Consider the following 23,222-nt stretch of genomic DNA (forward strand, 5'->3'; position numbering starts at 1 on the left):
ATAAACTGCAAATCCTCAGTTTTAGTAAAAACAATTTTATAGATCCTTTTAAAAATAACTTAAATAAAACTAAAGGACAACATAACTCTCAAAATGCTCATCTAAACTACAGCTAGCTATGAAAGATTCTTTTATGAAAAAGTCCATTTTATCTGTTCATTATTAAGCAAAAATCAATTACCCGGTACTTATCAAATTTAACAAACAAATGTTCATAAAAACACTAAATGTGAAAATAATTTGTATTAATCAAAAATGTGAACAGATGCCTTAAACATACCTATGTAAAAAATGAACACATAGCAAGGAAAAAACAAAGAAATTCCAGTGGTCATGTATAGTTTGTATTAAATTTAATCTTGGTTAATATGGAACCATCTCAGCAATAAACTTTGCGTTTTTGCTGTGGCAAATCCCAAGAAAGCCCTATGTTAATAATAGGTAATCACAGATATAGAAGATGGTCTGTAAAGAATTATTTAAGATAATTACACAAGTTATTTCAGTTATGAGTTATTTTAAGATTAAATTACACAATATAAGATTTAAGAAAGCTGAAGTGCCGATTTATTTATTTTTTTGCATAGCAAAAATGACAAGAGCACCCTGACTTTCCAACAAAAAATTACTTAAGGTGTTGAATTTGCTTTGTTATAAAATACAAAGAAAGAGCAAAAAAGTAATATTTGCCAAATGATCATGGGAGTCTAGGGATATAGTAGAGATATAGATGACGAGTTACCTGTAACATCTGACAAAATTCCTCTTTCAGACAGATACTTTTTGTATAATGTCTTCAACACTTTTGCACTTCCAAACCTTTTGAATCGACTTTTCACATTATTATAATACCATTCCAAAGACTGCGTTCTCAGGAGTCTGTAAAATAAAAACAATAAATAGCAAATAAATGGGGGGCTAGATGGCTAATCTGTCACATTTTTCAAATTACCTTAAATGCATACAATGCATAAATACATTGATTAAAACTCAAACTTTTTTCCTTTCAGGGCTGCAACAAGTTAAGATAGACCATATGGCTAAAAACAGGTGACACTTTCATTCATGTAAATATTATTTACGTCTCACTTTGCAGATAGCTGCAAAGAAGTTATTAACTTTTAAACAATTCTCTAATGGCCATCATAAATACAGTAATGAACATTTTTGGGATATAGAAAGATGTTAGATATGGCAGTCTCTCTCTCAACTATAGTGTTTAGTTTGCTTATATCAGTTTGCCTACAAAATAAATGCCATCTATGTTATTATTCTTCAAGAAAAAGTACTCAAAAATGTATGAAAACTTCTCATTAAAATAGAAGAAAAGACAAGTGATATTTATATTAACATTTCTCAACTAATTAGATTAAAAATCAGTTTCATTGCTTAAAGCATATTCATTTACAGAGCAAGATTTAGGTGTACGTACTGAAGTAAGATTTTAGGATATTTATTATTAATTACAAGTGCTGCATTAACAATTTATACTGCTGAAACATTACCATTATTCTTCAGTTCACGTTAATAACCAGGCAGAATTTAAATATAGCACCAGTTAAACTATATTTTAGATTTTGAGGTACTTGAGGTACTCATTTACTTACAAATTCACTCTGATGCCTACTCTAGGCTTGTGCTAGGATAGGCACTGGTCCTCATGAGCCTAAACTTGATAAAACCAGTTTCATAATGGATGAATAACTATCATGGGAAATGTTGACTCAATAAATAATCTTCTGCTTTATTACCTAGTTAAACACTCACAAAAAGCATGCTTTTTAGGGACATGCACCTCTGCACATAACAAAAGAAAAAAAACCAAGTATGAAACAGTGACTAGAGAGGCCTGAAAATTTTACTTGATTAATTTTGTTTCATAAATTATGTATTTTGTATCTAGTTATTTAATAATCCCCCATAATTAAACAAAATCCCTTGAAAACCCACAAATAAAGTTTTTGTATTGTTAAAAGGCCTGATCCAAGCTTAAATTCAACTGTCTAATATGAAAAAAAAAAAATCAGTAAATGCTTAGCTTCAATAGCTGATGTTGCCTCCTTTGTCAGAAAACAGTCTTGTTTGTATTTCTTGTATCTATCAAACTCATTCATTAACTAGAAGAGTTTTGTTGGTCCTTCCTTAGAGAACATCTTAAACTGTATGTTTGAAGGTCATCTAATTTAAACTGTCTACTTCAAGAACACCCACCAATCCCCCAACACCTTTTGACTTTGCCATTCCATAACCTCTCCCATTTATTTCTTTTTGAGCCATTGTTTTGTAGATTTGCGGTCTTTTTACTAAATCCATTATAGGTCATCTTCCAGTTTTTGACAATTCTCCTCATATTCTTCTCAAAAACAATACTTCATGTAAATTAAATCAGACCAAGCATTTCATTCCTAGAGATGAATATATCACAACGTCTGAACAAAAAAAAAAAACAAAACAAAAAAAAAAAAAACTAAAATAAAAACTTTCCTATTCTCAACAGCTAAGGAATTCAAGGCCAGTGCTCGAAAGACCATGTGCTCAGTTTTTTATGTTGAGGAAGGCAATCTCTCACTCTCCTTTTATATAGAGTTTATCATATTCAATATGTAGCCAAGACTCTATTTAAAATTGTTTATATCTACAGTATGTAGTTAGTGAATGTCCCCAAATCAGTACTCTGTATGTATAGTATATAGTTAATTTATAATGTTTTTCCCTTCTTGTTGTGAGGCGTTAGTGTTGCCTTTTGGGAAACCCTCAGACATGGTGTGCATGCTAAAGGGGTAAGATGGGGTGTTCAAGCTCTGTCTCTCTAACTCTTTATACTTTTGATTTAATTGGAGTACTTCTGTTTATTTATTTATTTATTTTAACTTGACATTTAGTATAGATAGGATTTTGTTTTCAAGTCTATGTAATTAATTTATATTCTAAATTATAACTTGGAAGATCAACACATATGACTGTGGTTCCACCCTATTTCAGCATTCATTGGGTATTGTAATGGTATAGCCTCAGCTTTCTCTGGTTTAAATGGTTTCCCATTTTAAAATATGACTTTTAATAAGAACTCTTTAATTTGGGTAGGAGTTAGAGAGAAGAATTTTTCTATGTGACACAACTGCCCCCCCCATTTCTTTTTGTTTCATACAAGGAATAAAGTATCAGACTTTATGTAATCAAAGAGACTGTCTCGATGCATGCTCAATAATGGATTATTGAGCATGCATCAAGACATTTTGACTCACTTTGGCAAGAACTGCCTAAAACTTGTATGTTGAGTATGAGCAAACAGCACGTAAGATGGCAGACTACAGGAACCACATGAGATTCAGCCTCAGATGTAGACAGAGCGGAATTACACCTAAAAAAAGTCTACAGCTGAAATCGTCAGTGAAGGGTCTCCAAACTACAAAAATCCTACAGAAGGCACAGAGCCAGCTGCTAAACGAACGGGTGAGACAAACTAACTTTACTACTGATGTTTTGAAATCTAAAGAGGAGCAGATCCAACAAAGGCTTTCATCGCTTTTAGATGAGAAAACGCTTCAACAGGTGATTGAATTCACTGAGAAGGCTTGTCTAGCACAGCACGAAAAGTCTAAGACCAGGCAGCAGAGGAAGTCCGATTTACTTGTGGTGCGCCAGAAACATCAGTATACGACAGGGAGTGGCCTCTATAGCCAACAGAGAGAAGGATGAAAGACAGAAACCGAGGATGTGGACAAGTGGGTGAAGAATCTGTCCGACAGACAACTCACCCAAGCAGAGAAAAACGTCCTTGCTAAAGGGTTAAACTTTGAAACTAATCCTATTAGCGGAACTGATGACAGCCACAGAGTCAGCAATCAGAAACAACAACATTGCAGATGTGGAAGCGGAGCAACTGCGGATAAAAGTTTTGGCATGTCTCAGCAATGCTAAGCCCCCTGCATCCAATATCAGTATTGAGGAGAGGAAGGCACTCAGTAAGGATGACATCATCATCATCCTTCCGGCAGACAAGGAGAGGTGCACAGTGTTGCTAAACCAGAAAAACACTTATGAACCCCTAAAACGAGATCCAGATAGTGGTTACAGGAAAAGGTGACAGATTGTATCAAGCAGTTAGTGCATGACGACGCTATTAACCGGACCTCATACCACAGATTATATCCAGGGGAAGATACACCAAGTCTGTATGGTTTACCGAAGATACATAAACAGGATGCACCGTTAAGACCCATTGTCTGCATGATCAATTCGGCTACATATAACATCTCAAAGTTCCTGGTAGCTGTCCTCAACCCGTTGGAAGTCAAAACACCATATTCAGAACACTTTGGATTTTGTGGAGAAGGTGAGAGATGTCATTATGGAGGCAGATGAAACTATGGTCTCGTATGATGTTACATCTCTATTCACTTGCGTTCCAGTTACAGAAGCAGTGGAGGTGGTCCGTAAGAGATTGCACTGACCAAGTGTGTCTGCTCTTGGAACTGTGTCTTCAATCCACATATTTCATATACAAAGGCCAGTACCACAGGCAGAAACATGGGCACCACGGGTTCCCCAGTTTCACCTATTGTGGCCAATCTGTATATGGAAGAAGTGGAAAAGAGGGCACTATTATCCTATCTTGGAACACCCCCGAGCCATTGGTTCAGGTATGTGGACGACACCTGGGTGAAAATCAAATCTCAGGAGGTACCACAATTCACTAACCACATCAACTCAGTGGACAAACACATCCAGTTCACCAGGGAGGACATGAAACGTGACAGACTAGCTTTCTTAGACTGTGAAATTGCAATCAGCAATGGGGGACATTTGAGAGTTGATGTGTACCATAAACCAATGCATACAGATCAGTATTTAAGGTTTGACTCTCAACACTCACTAGAGCACAAAATAGGTGTCATCAGGACTCTACAACACAGAGCAAACACCATACCCAGACACAGTGGCCAGGGAACCAGAAGAACATATCAAAAAGGCCCTGAGTAAATGTGGTTGTCTTAGGTAGACTTTTGTCAAAGCAGGGAAGACACCTAAAGAATGCTCTAAGCCAAGGGTGTCGAACTCCAGGCCTGGAGGGCCGCAGTGGCTGCAGGTTTTCATTCTTGCCATCTTCTTCATTAGTGACCACTTTTTGCTGCTGATTACTTCTTTTAATTAACTTGACTCAGGCCCCATAGTAGTTTCATTTTACTTAATTAGCAGCCAAACAATAATGAGACACAAAACAGGCCACCATATGATCAGCTCACCTGTGCCCATCACAAAATATCTGAAAATAAAGAAAGGTGAAGGTCTCAGTAAGACTGATTTCTGAGGTCACCAAAACATCATGACAGCGTTCTTAGAAAAGGCAGAAAAAACAGTTTTGGAAATGTCTGCTGTAGCAGAATGAGAGCAGCAACAAGCAATGGAATTAAATAATGGGTTTAATTAACAGCAAGAATCGACTTCTCATTAAGAAAATGGTTGGAATGAAATTGGTTGGAGTTTGAAGCTCCAATTTAGCTGGTCATCTGTTGGCTCATTTCACGTCTCATTTCTGTTTGGCTGCCATTTAATGAAGAAAGGAATCAATTCAGAGGACCGAATCCTTAAAAACAGGACTATTAAAATGAAGGGAAAAGGAGTTAATAAGCAGTGAAAAGTGGTCACCGATTAGCAAAAGGGTTAGAATAAAAACCTGCAGCCACTGCAGCCCATCAGGCCTGGAGTTCGACACCCCTGCTCTAAGCAATCCAGGACAGAGGAAGGACAACCGCTGACTAAGCGAAAACCTTTGGTGATCCCTTATGTGTCAGGAGTATCGGAACAGCTGAGATGCATTTTTTCAAAACACCAGGTCTCGGTGGATTTCAAACCCCAAAACACGCTACAGCAAAAATTGGTCCACCCCAAGGATTGGGTGCCCCAGCACAGAAAGAGTAATATAGTTTACGCAGTTAAGTGCCAAAAGGATAGCAGGGAATTATACATCGGGGAAACCAAACAATCACTAGCGAAGCGGATAGCACAACGCAGAAGAGCTACGTCATCAGGCCAGGATTCCGCAGTCTATTACATCTGCAGGACAGTGGTCACTCTTTCAGTGATGAAGATGTGCACATCCTGGACAGGGAAGAACGCTGGTTTGAGCAAGAAGTCAAGGAGGCCATTTACGTGAAAAAGGAATGACCATCTCTGAACCAAGGAGGGTACATCTTTCATCATCTTAAAATGCTGTGATTGCAGCCATTCCCCAACTCTCTGTGATGATTTGCATATCATTGATCACAAGGCGCATTGTTAGTCAATGGTGCCTGTTGTGGTCATTATGCAAAGGTACCGTTTATAAGGTTGGAGAAACCTGCAGTCAACTGAGACGTCACTTGGATGAGTGATGTAACGTATCTCCCGTGGAAAAAAAACTATGTCCAGATGAACAGAATCAGCTTTCTACAAAGAGACATTGTTAAATGAATTTTGCAAACCACACACAAGTGTCACTTTAGGCCTGCAACTGTAGGACATAAACGGTTTTAATTATAAAGTAGGCCCACTCTTAGAAGGAGAAGTACATATTCAGTGGGGTTACATTTTATAAGTGTAACAATTGTTCAAGTAATTTCAAAAGGACCACTGAAATTTCTCCATTATCTCTCTATTATGTTTAAACGTTTTCCGTCATGTCCACATTATACAGCCTTGACCACTCCCCTCCACACCACTCGCCCAATCATTACTCCTACTGCGCACATCCTCTCTTCGTACCACCCTGTGACACTCTCTGTACTAACTCGCGATTCAACGCAGTCATTCATAATGGCAAGTCAGAAAAGCAAATTATCAATATGAGATTGTCAAATTTTAAGCTGCAACAGAAAAAGATTGTCAAGAACTGATAATGAACATTGAAAAAAGAAAAAGAAAAAAAGAGCTGCATATAATAAAAATCAAGAACAAAGAGAATTGTCCAATATATGAAAAACGGCAAAATATCCCAAACAATATGCAAATAGAAATGCAAAAAATCAACATTTATAGAATGTAAAGTTAGAGGATAAAATAATTCATAATATTGTATTTGATGAGGTGTTAATGCAATTTTTTATTTACTATTTGTTAGGTTTTACCTTTTACTAAGTTTTATTATTTATTGGTAATTAAGCTAGACAGTTGTAGGGAAATAATCCATTAACTGAATTTCTATGTATAATAACTAAGGACCAAACTGTCTTCCTCTCACATCCCGCATACTCTTCTCTATACCATCTCTTTAAATACAATCGCTTTCTCTAAAGGAGGAGCTCCCCGACACCATTCGAACAGCTCAGCCACGAGTGCCTAGCACCTACCCCTTGGGGTTGGCAAACAGCTGCTTTCCCACTTTGGAGTGAGTTTATAGCATCCAGTAGTTTTGAGAGTTTCAGTGGTTTGTCCTGTTCCTCTGCACTAAGATTATCTGGTATTTGTACTGTACAAAAAACACCTTAGACGGAGTCTCATCATCTTTAACACTAATTCCTGAAGCCTACGAAAAAACTTGTAATCCCGGCCCACCTTAAATCCCTTTGCAACTCTCCATTCAGCATCTTTTGTTTTGTAAATGTGCCGATTAGCACAAGCAGCCTGTTATCCCATACCCCCTCTGCCGCAGAAAGGGCAAAAAGCTCTCCCAGCTCAAACCTTGTTTATCTGAGAGTGTGGTACCTGGAATTATATAGGGTAAATATTATATTGTTATTTGGAACACATGCATTTCATGTGTGTTCTGTGTCTACAAAGATCTATGTAAGTGTAGGATGACAGGAAATGCAAGAAATGTTGAACACATACCTAAAAGACAAACTTTTTTCATGTTTTAGTACTAACGAGAAACATTTTGACATGAGGTGTATAGTGTGTGAACACTGAAGTCCAAATATCAAATAAGCACTTTCACAAAAGGTACAAGTATAACAAAACAACTGCGTTTTTATTCAAGAATATAACCGAAGAAAAAGAAATCAGGTTAGTGTACTTCATTGATACAACTGCTTTGGTAGTACAGTGGTAAGAGCTACTTACTCAATCAACAGGTCTCTGGTTCGATCCTGTCCGCTTCCCAAAATAAACGTTTTGAGTAGTGAGCTGCTCTTATTGTTGCTATTATACAATAAATACATACATTTGATTTTAGTCTGTAACAACTGGTGTAAATATATGGTACTTGTAAAGGTTAGATTTATTTTTATTTATTTTTTTTAAATTCAGTTTTATTCTCTTAATCACATTCACCCTCGCCCCAATCTGACACTGCTGTTTTCAAATAAAGATGTGCTATAATAGATGAAGATGAGGGTTCTATTTCGGAGAAAGAGAACAGAAGCCCTCCCCTCAAAAAACATTCACATATAAGAACACCACAGCTGCACCAGACATAAAGGCGAAAGAATGCATTGCTTGGATGCAGCAACAGGTCGTGCATCATCCTCCCAGTCAGTCTGCCCCACACCTGTCCTTCAACAAAACAGCAGAGCTTACAGAGCTCGCCAAGGTATCGTGCAAAGTCCTGTTTGTGATTATGTTTTGTGATGGTCTTTATATGAAAACCATGTATATGTTATATAAAAGCCAGATCGAATGTTATTTACCTTGATTTATTTACGTATCTTCCTACAGTGTAAAGTCACAAACTGCAGGGCTTCCTCTTCTTAAACCTCTAATGCAACTCAGAGACACATGACTTTTTCATAGCATTCTCACCATATGTCACTTTCGCCCGCTCCAATGTTTCAGTAGCACTTTGTATCAAAGGTGACACTACATAGTCATTATGAAAATTAAAAATGGTCACACCTTGTTTGTCTCCACTAACTCTGTTTAGTGCTGAATCATCTTTAAAACACATTGCTAACTTGTGAAATGTTTTGGTATAATATTCCAGATTACGTTTATAAAATTCTTACACCCTAAAAACCTGTTACAGTTTGGATTAGGATTCTAATCTTGCTGCTGCTCTAAAGATCAGTTATGTAAACTTCCATTCTATTAAGAACCGTCTTTCTAGGTCCATTGGTAGGACGCGGTCTACTTTAAACATACAGCTCCAGGCTGCTCTTTAGTTGCTGCTCCTTCATTTTCAAGAATCAATGGGGTCTTCAGATTACTGTGATGTTGATTGCAGCACTATATCATATAACAGGCAGGTACCTTTGAAAGCTTACCTCAAAATTAATTAATTTATCTTGTGTGGTTCTTTCTATATTATTTTGCCAGGTACTTTTTTCTAATAAACCACTGGAGCTTGTACACAATAAATAAACTGGATGAGCATAAGCTAAAGCACAGCGCACATAAATTAGAACAGAAAATAAAGGCTGACATACATCAAAATGTCCTTCATAAACTCTATATTTTTATCTTGAATGAGCTTTGGCTGACAATGGGAAATGGGTGTAGTGTGAGGATAAGACCATCTTTGAAAGGATTGCATAAGTGGTCACTTTAGTTGACTCATGGCATGAAAGAGTGGCCATGTGTTGCACCTTTACCTCATCAGGCATCTGGGTTGTAGTACGGTTAGATAAGAAATAAAGCAACCCAAAAGTTAATTAAGGTTTACCTTGTCTTAAGTAAAAGTTTTTTAAAAATAAAAATTTTTCTAAGGAGTTCCACCATAAACAATACATTCTTCAAAATGAGTTCACAAATACTTAAGGATACCCAGGTTTTCATTTTACAATTCAAAAAACTGACTCATGAAGCTAAAATATTCCTAAAAAAAATGTATGTATTATTGTATTTTAGAAGGATGTTAACTATTGATGAAGAATTCAGCCATCCAGTCTGAAATGTCTACTACTACCAAGCGGACATTGTGCTGAATGCCAAGGTCTCCACTCTGTTTGTTTGAACCTTTTATTTTCTTCTCTTTCTCTTTGTACTTTAAAAGAGTATTAATTTAAGGATGTGAATATGAAATTCACTTTTCACCTGTTACAGATAGGGAATTAATGTATGGCTTAACAGTGAACATGCAATGAAGCAGCAACCAGTGTTTCATGGTCAATGAAACTGAAAATTGGCATACAACAATACCACAGCACTATACCTGTATACACCTCCACCTTACTGACTCACCCCTGCCTGGGCTTCACCTGTTATTTTTATCCTGGCATTATAAACAAATGCCTCAGTTTCTTCACCTCACAGGCTCGTCTGTCTTCTTATACAGGTACGTGCCTTTGCTGTCAGTCACCTCAGTTTGATTATTCTACAAGTTGTGAGAGGGGTGGTGGTGTCATGAGAAATATTAAATACATTTTCATTACACAGAGATGAAAGTGCTCTGATGTACCAATGGGGTTGTTTATGCAGCAGGCTAGATCTCGGATCACAATGCAGTGCAATAAATAATACATCCAGAGGATGGTATACAACTTGACAAAGAATTTATGCTGTAATTAATTAGGCTAATTTTAGAACAAAATCACGCAATAACCCACCACAAACATGTGTGCAAGTCAATTTGGGTCATGACCCATCATTTAAAAACACTGCTATAAAGTAATGAAATTAAAAACACATGCCTTATTGAAATGTAATTCAATTACCACAGATGATATAACAAAATTAAGTTATAAGAAAATTAAAGTATTATATTTTAATGGAAAGATTCCATTTTTATAATAATGTTTCATCATCATGGCAAGGCTTTTCAAACAAAGATCTATGAAGGGTGTGGTCCACTGCAAGCTCGCTGATGGTTAAGGAGGCCAATTTAAGATAGACAGGCCCGGCCACAGCAGCTACAGGGATACAGGGAACTGTCCTGGATTAGGCACTGCAGTATCGCAGTTTTTCTTGCTACTACTTTTCACCTCAAGGCTGGCCTGGTGGGCAATCACAAAGGACAAGACATCCTGGTGAATGGTATGTCACCACACCTCACAATTAGCAGCTATGGTGGACCACTGGGTAGGGTAGATGTAACAGGCTCCAACAGATTTCTTCAGAGTCTTTAAATCTTTTATTCAGTGCTCCCCTATCCTGGCACCCAGTAGACAGTTCACCATACATCACAGTCTTGAGCAGGCCATGATTCTTCATCCTGGAGACATGCCCTGCCCAACTTAACTACATCTTCAACAGCATGGCCACAATACCGGTAACCTTTGCATACTCAAGGACTTAAACGTTGGTAACGAAATCAGACCAATGGAAGTTGATTATGCAGAGACCACACTACTGAAAGCGCTCAAGGAGACGCAAGTCGTGACAGTAAAAGACCCATGACTGAGAGTCGTATAAGAGGATGATAAGCATAACACTGTACACACTAATTTTGGTGCCTTTCTTCAAGTACATGTTGCTCCAGACTTTCTTGTACAGTCTACAGAAGGAGCTGTATGCCTTTGTCAGTCGACGGTTGATCTCCCCATCAATTTTGGCCTCTGAGGAGATGGTGCACTGTTGTCAGCTCTATCTCACCAATAGTAATAAGGGTGAAGGTGATATTCGTCATGAGGTATGGGCTGAAGGAAGATCAAAATCTTCTTCAGGCTGACTTCAAGTCCAAAAAGTTTACTAAGCCACTGCGAAGCAGGTTGATAAATGCTGCAGAGCTGTTTCTAAATGGGCAAGAAGGGCAGCATCATCAGTAAAGAGAAGCTCTCTGATGAATTGCTCCAAGGTCTTAGTGTGGGCATGCAGACGTCTCAAGTTAAACAGGCATCCATCAGTGCGGTAACAAACATAGACGGCATCATAATCGTCAAGGTTTTCAGTGGCCTGTTGGGGCATCATGCTAAAGACGATGGTGAAAAGAGTAGACACAAGGATGCAGCCTTGCTTCACTCCATTCTCAATTAAAAAAGGCTCAAAGAGGTCACTGCTATGTCTGACTTGTCCATGCAGATCTTCAAGAAGCTGGATGACCATGCTAAAGGAACTTTGAGGGACACCCTAGACGCTGCAAGTGCTCAGAGTGTCAAAGGCCTTAGTAAGGTCTACAAATGTCATGCACAGTCCCTTGTTTAGTTCCTGAAGTTTCCCTTGGACCTGTCCGAGAACAAAAATCATGTCAGTTGTGCTCATGTTGGCTCTAATTTCACATTGACTCACTGGGAGATATGCTTCTGTAATAGTGGGTGTGAATCTGTTGCCAGACGTTTTCCTGCAATGGAGGGTAAAGTTATCACCTGACATTTGGAGCAGTCAGAACTTTCCCCTTTATTCTTGTACAGGGTGATGATGAAAGTGGCTCAGAGGTCGTGTGTTAATTTTCTGTGTTCCCAGCAGAAGATGAAAACCTCATGCAATTAGGTGTGCAAGGCTGGGCCTCCAAGCCTCCAGATTTTTGGTGGTAATCCATCCACTCCAACTGCCTTGCCACTTTTCATCTGCTTGATGGCTTTGATAATCTCATTGAATGTAGGGATATCATCCAGCTCAGTTTTCTCTGGCTGTTGCGGGATGCAGAGAACTACAGAGTTATGGACCAAGCGGTTGGCACTATAGGGAGCGTGAAAATGCTCGGACCACCATTTCAGGATTGTCTTATCAGTGAGAACTGCCTAGCCGTCTGCAGTATGCAGAGGACTCTGTACCTGATATGTAGGGGCGTAAACCGCTTTTAGGCCTTCACAAAAGCCACGGTAGTCACAGCATCTACAGAGATTTGAGTTCTCCCTGCAAGGTTGTTCCACCACTCGTTTTAAATCTCTCAAAACATATGCTGAAGGTTGCTGCATACGAGGTGTAAGGCTGGTTTCTTTAAAGGACAAGAAGGTTGGGCAAGGTGAGCCTGATAAGATGATCTCTTCCTTGCAAGCATTTCTTGAATCTCCAGGTTGTTTTCATCAAACAAGTCTTTGTTCTTGTTTGTCGAAAATCCAAGGACTTTTTCGGAGGTCTGCAGGATGACAGTTTGGAAGTATATCCAGAGGGTTTTAGGAGAAGAATCCATACAGCAACTAGGGTCCTCAAGCCTCAACTGGAGGTTTGCCTGGAAGGCAGCTTTCACTTCAGCGGACTGAAGATTGCTAACCAGGAACTTCTTGCTTAGTGCAAAACACTTTGGCTTAGGTTTGAACAAGGCGACAGTCAGTATGACTCTATGCACTGGGCATCACTTGACTGTGTAAGACACCACAAAAGTCTCGCAGGCACACCAAGATGTAAATCAATGAGGTGCCAGTGATTGGAGTGAGGATGAATCAAAGTTTGTTTTCAGACTGTCTTTCGGTTGAAAAATGGTGTTTGTGAAGGTTAATGCTGTGCCATGCAAAACTCTAAAACGAAGCACCCATTGTCATTGCAATTACCAACACCATGTTTTCCAGGTGCTCCTTTCCAGGCTACTAAATCTCGGCCCACTCCGGCATTCAAGTCGCCAAGGATAAAGACCTTATTGTCTTGCAGGGATGTTCTGCACAAGATTGAGCAGATCAGAGTAAAATTTGTCCTTTTTCAGCAGGATCTGCTTGGTGAGTTAGAGCATACCCATTGATAAATATGGCATGCTGCGAAGCAGGGGGTGCATGAAGATGATTCGATCAGAATGCCCCCTTGGCAGGTTTTCAAGCTTAGTGATGGAGTTTCTATACCTGAGAGGTGTCACTCAGTCGCTGGTGTACATGACCAGTAGAGAGTATATCCAGCACAAGTTGAAAACTTACTTCACTGAGAGCTGCTATGTCAGTATTTAACCTTGACAGTTCATGCATGACTAGGACAGAACATCGTTTTATATGACCACTATCTACTATGTCCAGCATTATTCTGATATTCCAGCATACGAGCTAGAGTCCTACTGGACCTTGCAGGGCAAGTGCATGCCTTTTCCTCTTTGCTATTTTTCAACGGTGCCAAAAATGCCTGTTGACCGCGTCTAGTAAACTGGGTAGTAATGGAAATGTGCTTTGGTTAGGCTACCTTTTCTAGGTCCTTTCAATACAGACCAACCAGTGCTATCCCTAAAAAAAAAAAAAAAAGACTGCTTTGTTGATCAGGGTACTGCCAAAAGATGTCAGATTCTAGAATTGACACCAGATGACCAATGCTCCGACTTACCTACATGCAGAATCAGAACTGTGGCTCCTTCGGACTGCGCAATGGACTCCCCCAACCCCCAAAAGGTAGAGTGCAGTCTGTGGGGCACTGGCTCCACCCTTAACTAACAGGGTTCATCTGCCATGGTCTGGGATGGTAACAATGAGGTCCTCGAGTTGAAGGTTTTTACATTGGACTATCCTTGTCCTTGCTTCTGGCTCAAAAACTTTCTGGGGCACAGGGGCAACACTTAGTCAGCACTTAGTCAGGCTTCTATCCTTTGACCTGTCTAGCTTGGGAGACCATCAGAGTGATTGAGGAATGCAAATCACCCCACCACCTTGATAAGGTAGTAACCCTTGGGTGGAACAATATTTATTCTTTCCAGATATTACAGGTATTAAATGTCTTGAAACAGGCAGCATTTTAAGACAATGTAATGGATGAGCAAAATATTTTTTTTCAATGAAAAAGCAAAACAGTATACACAATTTTAGAAAGAAAATGTATTTGGGATTGAAGCAAAATTATACAAATTATTCAAAACTATATATGTGTTCCATTTATTGATGCCATTAAATATGGAAAAGTTGTGGGGTTTTTTTCCAAAATACAGTAGTGAACTTTGTTATCTTTGATTCCAAAATATTTTAGGTCAACCAAAGCACTATTCAGTATATTTAGACAATGGATGAAGATGGCGCCACCTGGTGTGGCTGGCCGTCTGCTTGTCTCTCTAGTCTATGTTTTAACTTTGTTTTTATGTTTTAGTTTATCCCAACGGCCACTGTCCTATGATTGTGAGTCTTTACTAAACATATTTTCTGGCTTCCTTTCCTCTCAATTTTCATCTCCTGGTTGGATTTTTTGTGAAACTCCACCTTTGTTTTATTCATCTCCAGACTTCTTCACCTGGACACTGATGTTCACCTGTATCAGTGAGTTGAATGCCCCTCGGAGACATAAACGCACCCGCCGCCGTCGTGGGAAAAGAGCCGGAATTGCTGTTAAACAACGCCGACTCAAGTCCCAGAGCTTTGATTCCCGATGCCTGTGAGTCATCTATGACCCATCTTCTCCTGCTCAGGACTCCATCACTGGTTCATGGGCACTGGATAGCAGATTTAATTTCTCCATTTCAAGAAAGCATCACTTTTCCTCGGCCTGCAATTGAGTAGTAAACACTGCTAATCTTTGCACGCTCATCCGTGCTCATCCTGCAACGAGCTCTTCTACCTCTATTAAGGCTGCTCTCTTGAACATGAGATCAGTGTCTAATAAAACTTTTATTCTGCAAGACTTTATTGTCACTATTTTTAAAAGTATGTTCTTGTGGCGGAACCTTACAAGGGGTCCGTTTAGGAGCTTTGAACTTCAACTTTTCGAAGTGTGCAGCTCCCCTTCTCTGCTGTTTGCCATGGTTTATAGACCTCCTGTAATTAATGATACTTTCATCTCTGAATTCTCTGATCTCTTGGCTGATATCACCCTCTCTCATGATAAAGTTTTTATTGTTGGTGATTTCAACATTCACGTTTGTTGTCAATCGAAACCTTTGGTCAATGACTTTTTATCACTTTTGAACTCATTTGATTTTATACAACATATTAATACACCAACCCACTCTCTCGGTCACACCCTCGATCTTGTTCTTACTCGTGATATTTCAGTGAATAATACTGATTTATGTGATGTTTCTTTTACTGATATTTTTTCTATAATGATGGATCTGAATATTACTGTTGATGTCCTGACTAATAGCTGTCCCCCACGCTGCTTGCGCTTTTTAAATTCTTCTATTATATCTGATTTTAAAACCATTTTCTCTAGTCTTTATGTGCATGACCAAAATAATGGTATCGATGATCTTATCGTAAAATTTAATTCTTCCTGTAAAACGATTTTAGACTCAATTGCTCCACCCAAGATATGCAGTAATAAGGATAGACCTGCTCCCTGGCTAAATGAAAATACACGATCACTGCGTCGCACCTTTTGAACTGCTGAACGGCGTTGGAAAAAAGATGGATTGATTGTCTCTAAACAGATTTTTAGGACTTCTCTTTTCAATTTCCAGGATGAAGTTAAGATAACGAAACAAAACTTCTTTGCCGATTTAGTATCCCATCACTCAAAGAATCCTAGGGTCTTATTTAATTCAATCAATGCGGCCATTCACCCCCACTCTGCGATGGGATCAAATAGCATTGTTCATTCATGTGACCAGTTTCTATCATTCTTTGTCAGCAAAATCGATACTATCCGCCGTGGCATTGTTCAAACAGGCTATGAACTTTCTACTGTTAATCATGACATTGTCTTAGAATCCTTTGATCTAGTCTCACTTTCACAGCTAAAAAGAACTATTGACACCCTTAAACCAGCCCCCAGTCCTCTGGATATTGTACCACCACGTCTCTTAGTGGAAGCCTTTGATGTGTTGGGGACGGACTGCAGTATGTTTAAAAAATGAGGGCACAACTCCCGAACTAATAGAATCATTGATGATGGCTAGTAAGGGTGGGCCCGTCTAAAAAAGGCAGAATTAGATCCTGGAGTTTTAGCCAATTTTCGTCCAATTTCCCAACTGCCATTTCTGGCTAAAATTCTAGAAAGAATTATTTATAATCAATTGGTTGATCACCTTAACTCCAATAATTTATTTGAGATCTACCAATCTGGCTTTAGGCGTTATCATGGTGTTGAAACGGCACTCCTGAAAGTGTTCAACAACATCTCTCTTATTACTGACTCAGGTGATGCGGCAGTCCTTCTCCTCCTTGACCTGTCCACTGCCTTCGAAACTATTGACCATGAGATATTGCTGTTGCGGCTTGAACATCTTGTTGGGCTTGAAGGGGCTGCTCTTAACTGGTTCAGGTCATATTTAACTGGTAGACACTTTTCAGTGACTTTTAATTCCTCTTCTTCATCTACTGCTCCTCTTAAATATGGTGTTCCTCAGGGATCCATTTTGGGTCCTATTTTATTCTCCATATACCTTCACCCTATTGGAGCGATTTTTAGGAAATTTAACATTTCACTGCTATGCTGATGATACTCAGGTTTATATTCCTGTTTGCAACTCTACAACAAATCACAATACTGTCTGACTGAACTAAGATCCTAGATGGCTAATAATTTTCTTGATCTAAATCAAAATAAAACGGAGATGCTTATAGTGGGTCCATCAGCTAAAGCAGAAATTGGTCTTGGACTTCTCAACTCTTTCTCTGTCTTTTCCAAACCTCAAGTCCGCAATCTTGGTGTTACCTTTGATAGTAACCTCTCTTTTGAGAAACAAGTAAATTCTGTAGTCAAGAGTTGCTTTTTCCAACTTCATCTATTAGGTAAGATAAAGCCTTTTTTATCTTCTAGGGATCTTGAGATAGCTACTCATGCGTTTATTTTTTCTCACCTCGATTACTGCAACTCGCTGTATTCTGGGATTAACAAATCCCTGATACACAGGTTACAGTTGGTCCAAAATGCTGCCGCTCGCTTTCTGGTTGGGGCAAGAAAGTATGACTCTGTTTCTCCTATTTTAGCTTCTTTACACTGGCTGCCTGTCAGTTTTTGAATTGATTTTAAAATCTTGCTGCTAGTTTTTAAATCTTTACATGGGCTTGCTCCTGTCTATTTATCTGAACTGTGTGTTTTACATCAGCCATCTAGAGTGCTTAGATCTTCTGGTCAGCTGTCTCTGGTTGTTCCTCGTACCAAGTGTAAAACCAAGGAGGACAGGGCTTTTGCAGCTGCTGCGCCTCGCCTGTGGAACTCTTTACCTCATCATATAAAGGAGTCATCTACAATTGAACTGTTTAAAACAAGATTAAAGACTCATTTCTATTCACTTGCATTCCATGACTTTCAGTAATACTGATGGTTTCCGCTTTGTGATTATATAACTTTATTTTTTTTTTAATTTATTTTGTATATAACATTACTTCTATTTATTATGTATTTTATTTTATGTTCATATATTTTATTTCTATTTATGTTTTATGTTAATTTGTTTTGTTTTTCTTTTATTCTATTATTGTAAAGCACTTTAGCCACAGCATTACTAGGTTGTTTTAAATGTGCTATATAAATAGAGATTGACATTATATTTATCTATATTGTATATTCATATTACAATCTACCTATCCTGTTTAAAAATCACAGAGATGTAAATTACAACCCAATTGGAAAGGGATCAAGTTGGTAACTCACCATGGATGTAATGTCAGGCAGCTGAATATCAACATTTGACTTCCCATAAGTCATTCTAAAAGTAGTGCTCACTCTTACAAAGAGGCTTATGCTTTGTTCATAAAGTAGCCATTAAAATCATCAGAATACGCAATCCCTCTAATCCCTCGCAATACACTAAATCAGAAAATTGGCTGTGGTGCATTGTACTCTACTGTATGTATTCATGTTCAGAAACAAGATAACCTGTATATATCAGCTTAGCCTTCATTATAGCCAAACTTCAAGGCAAACAGATAAAAATCTATTTAAATATATGCACTTTTAACAATCAACCAAGCTTTTCTGTGCTTCTACAATAATGTAGTAAAAGACAGTTTCTTGTTAAATTAAGTTAAAATAATCTTAGAACTATTTGAAACAGTTGATAGAGCTTTTGTAAAATAGGCCAGACAAACATTTGCAAAGTGAAACTGAAATTAGCCATTTCATCTTTTAAATGATGCTCAGTCAATGTAACTCTGTATTTGTAAAATTGTCTTAATTATTTATACATTAAACAAATAGCTCACCAGCAAAATATAAAATCCATATATCTCCAAGTCAGCAAGGTTGTGTCGCTCCCCGAGCCGGCACGATTATAACTTGTACCACCATCCTAGAGTGGCAGCAAAGAGAAAGAAAAAAAGAAATGATTCGGGGTGTGAGCGACCAACACTACCTTCCTACTAGACCACCACAAGTACAGAAGCACACCAGCGAAAGTAAAGTTGAGTTATAAAGGAATTATTATTATCCTGCAAAATAAGGCATTGGACACAACAAACAAACCCCTGTATACATAATACAGTGCTGCAGTGATTCCTCTCCAAAACACGAAACGACAATTAACAACATACACCACTAATACAAAAATGTGAAAAACAAATTAATGAAACCAGAGTCCTTTAAATATTCACCGTTAACATGATTATTTACAATCTGTGATGGTGGTAGATGCACTGAGCCGTACCTCCTGTTCTGGGAAACTTAATGCTACACAATCCCTTATGCTAGCCCGTCAGGTCCTCTTCTGAATAATTTCACCTCATTCATATGAAAAGAAAAATGATTCTTACAAAAATTAACATGGGTTCACCTGACTTTTTCCCATCGATTTGAGTAGCTTTCCCTCTTGCTTTTTTTTGTAGCATCAGCTCCTCCTTTTTTGGTCTGGAACTCACTTCATCTTTTTCCCCTCCACAGATTTACATATGGTTGTCTTCTCCCATTACAGTTTGTTTGGCCCTCCAAGCCAGACACTCCCTTCCCCATGAACCATTGGCCGGCCTTGCACATTCAGCCATTCGAACATTAACAGGTCTGGGGAAGGTGCAAACTGCCAGTGACAATCAAATATAACCTTGTAACGGTTGTCATGGATATTAGAACCAACTGTTCAGAACAGTAATTCCATTACATTCTAGGCCCTTCGTCTGGGCGAGTCAGAAAATACTAATATTCCCAATTTCCCAGAACAAAACTATAATCAGATTAGAAAAAGCTATGAAGCCTTTAAAAGATATTTGCTTCATGCATATAACCAGTATAAAATACAAAAATTTGTATATATTTGTGTGATAGAGTTTGGTTGTACACAAGTGTATCCTGCAATGGACTGTAGATGTTTCCTGCCTTAGGTTTCATGTTGTCAGGATTCAACCCTAACCTGAAAGAAGCAGGAACAGGTAACTGAATGGACAAATAAACCACAAGCATAGAGAATTTTTAATTATTTCAGGTGGGAACAATTTAACAGTTGTTATATCGTCTCACTCCAAGGATAAGTTTTCTCCCCAATAATCTTTGTTAGGGTGCTCATATCAGGAAAACAATTCTAGGATTTAAATGCATTCTTGATGTTAAATCAAGTAAACAGAAAAAACAATTCTTGACTTTATGAAAATTAGGATTATATAGACTGCCAAAAATTGTCTGCTGGATTTGAAACTGCTAACAAGCCTAAAAATATTTAGAATACATTTCAACATTTTACTCACTTCTATCAGTCATACCGTATTCTCAACAGATTGTGACTTAGAATATGCTATAATAATATTAATAATTGGTTTGTGCCACTTTGTTTCATTGTTGCTTAGCTATCACAATGTGTTTTTTTTTTTTTTTTTTTTTTTTTTTTTTTTTTTACTTCATCAGAAATTAACATGCATGTACACAATACTCCATGAGAAGTGTGTAATGTTTACTGTCGATTGCTTTGCAAACTTAGTAGATGCATGCTGATGGAGAGTAGCGATTGCTCTGTCAGAGACTGAAGGTTTTGGTACGATAAAAAGTTAATTTCAGATTTATTATCATGAGCACAGAGTACACCGAAACTTATAATCCCATGCTTGACCAACACTCATCTCACTGCCACTCTTCAGCAGCGCGAATCTCAATGTATAGGCTATATAAAACAAAACAACAAAGAATATAAATCGGTCAATAGTAGTCTGGGCCTTAATGGTATTCTAGTTCATAGTAGAGTGAACCTTCATGGAATTCAAACATTACATTTGAGAAAAAAGTTTTTCAGTAGAGAAAATGACTCTTTGAATAAACATTCTATTGTTGATAAGCTTCAATCAGGTTTTACAACAAATCATAGTACAAAAATGATTAATTGATTAAAATAGTGAATGAATGACCTTCAGGATAATGTTGACACAGGCAACTTCTTTTTTCACATTCTCCTAGACCCGAGCATATCATTTGATACCTCTCTAACATGTTCTATATTTATTAAAATTAACTTATTTCAATTTTACTTCTCATCTCTGCTTTCCATTTGATTTGAACAAAAGTTGTATCATTTATCTGTAAATGTATCTGGAATGGCAGAGAGCTGCAAGTGAAACATGCTACATCAACCCACTCCACAAGTAACACTAGAATCCCTGATGCCTACGAAAAAACTTGCAATCCCGGGTCACCTTAAATTCCTTCTCACCACTCCATCAGTATCTTTTGTTTTGCAAATCTGTTGATCAGCACAAGCAGCCTAAAATCCCAATCCCCCCACTGCTGCAGCTCAACTCGGCAAAATATTCTCCCAGCTCAAAACTCTTTATTTGCTTGTGAGGTGAATGGAGTTGTATAGGGTAAGAAAAATATATTGTTATTTTGAATATATACATTCATGTGTTTTCCATGTCTACAAGGATTTGTGTAAGTGTAGGATGAAAGGAAATGCGAGGCAAGAAATGCTGAACACATACCTAAAGCAGAAACGTTTTCCATGTGATACTAACAATGATGTGAAGTTTGTAATGTGTGAAGACTTTAGTCCAAATATTAAACAAACAAGTGTGCTTTTATTCAAGAATATAACCAAAGAAAAACAATAATTTAATTTACATGTTGCGGTCAATGACTTAAAAACCCAAGCTCAAATGTGATTCGGCAGGAAGTTGATATGTATTCTTGAATGGTGTAGAGGTAAGAATTGTTGCCTTATGAGTCAAAGGTTCTGGGTTTGGGTCTGGGCGCTCAATGTTTTGAGTAGTGAGCTGCTATTATTATTACTATAATAAAAACATACATTTGATTCGAGTCTGTAACAACTGGTGTAAATTCTGGCTACTTGTAAAAGTTAGCGCTTGTTTTTTTATTATTCACTTTTATTCTGTTAGTGACGTTCACCTGGAATCTTTCGGTTTAAATGACATAGCGTTTTCATGAATGGATGTGTGTGTGTGTGTGTGTGTGTGTGTGTGTGTGTGTGTGTGTGTGCGCGCATGAGAGGCAGAAACAGATTTGATATCATTCAAGTGGTAACTGGAATATAAAAAAAATCTTTCACAAAGGTATAACTAAACAAGTGTGCTTTTATTCAAGAATAAAACTGAATTAAAAAAAATTCAAGTAACAACAAGATACCAAGAAGACATGATTCACCAGCATTTATGTGTCTGCTTATATCCCTTCAGCAGAATCTTTTACAAGAAGCAAAACCTTACAAGGGGTGTTACAGACTCAAAGCAAATGTATGTTTTATTATAGTATAATAGTAATAACAACAGAAGCTCACTACTCAAAACGGAAAATAAAGGGAAGACCCGAGATCGAACCCGCAACCTCTTAATTCAGAAGCAGCTGTTCTTACCTCTACACCAGCCAAAGCAATTGGGCTTCAGTGTTTATATATTGGATAAGCAACATGTAAATTGAATAATGTCTTTTTCTTTGTTATAATTTTTGAATAAAGCACTTGTTTCATTATACCCTTTGTGAAAGTGTTTATTTGATATTTGGGCTTGATTCTTCACACACAGATTTCACATCACCATTTTTTATTTTTTTTATTTTTACTATAACATGGAAAAAAAATTCTGTTATAGTTATGTGTTCAACATTTCTTGCCTCACATTTCCTGTCATCAAACATTTACCCATATCGTTGCAGAGACGGAACATACAATAGAAATGCATATATTCCAAATCATGTGTGACAGGCGGCTGGGTCTCATGCCCGGCCGGGACGCCCCTTCTGTATATGTTCTGGGGGAGCAGCTATGGACAGGTCACTACCTACCCCGGGATGCTTGGTGGCAGCCTCCCTGGCTGACGATGGTGCCTCAGTTTCCCGCAGTGTTTCCTGGGAGATGGAGTTCTCCACAACCCTGTGGGGAGCTGGGGTGGCTGTAAGTCTGTTGCCGGGTCGGGCGCTATATAGCGCCTTATTACACTGGCATAGCCGGCAGGATCCCGGTCCGTCCATTTGGACCAGAACCTGCAGTAAAATTTGTGTGGAGACCCGGCATAGCGAAGCGCAACAGCGCGAGGCACGTGCTCGACTCAGCTGCGTGGAGAGCACGCTCCCGTCCAAGCTACAGGCAAGCACGCACTGACCAGAGAGGAGAGGAGAGCACAGCACAGCGCAACGAAGCACGCACATGCGGCGGAAGCCGGGAGGATGCAAGCCAGCGAGAGAGGCGCGAAGCGCGCACACGCGGCAGGGGCCGCAAGCCGGCATGCACA

The 23,222-nt window shown here is 38.4% G+C and overlaps 1 protein-coding gene across 1 annotated transcript in view; it reads right to left on the reverse strand.

Annotated features, from left to right (window-relative positions):
• myripb (myosin VIIA and Rab interacting protein b) overlaps window positions 1-23,222 on the reverse strand; it is a 602,328-nt gene that overhangs the window by 247,564 nt on the left and 331,542 nt on the right. Inside the window, 1 exon segment of the mRNA XM_051928763.1 lies at window positions 743-879. Coding sequence (XP_051784723.1) covers window positions 743-879 — 137 coding nt within the window.

This window comes from Erpetoichthys calabaricus, chromosome 6 (assembly GCF_900747795.2).
Source record: "Erpetoichthys calabaricus chromosome 6, fErpCal1.3, whole genome shotgun sequence".
NCBI lineage: Eukaryota > Metazoa > Chordata > Cladistia > Polypteriformes > Polypteridae > Erpetoichthys > Erpetoichthys calabaricus.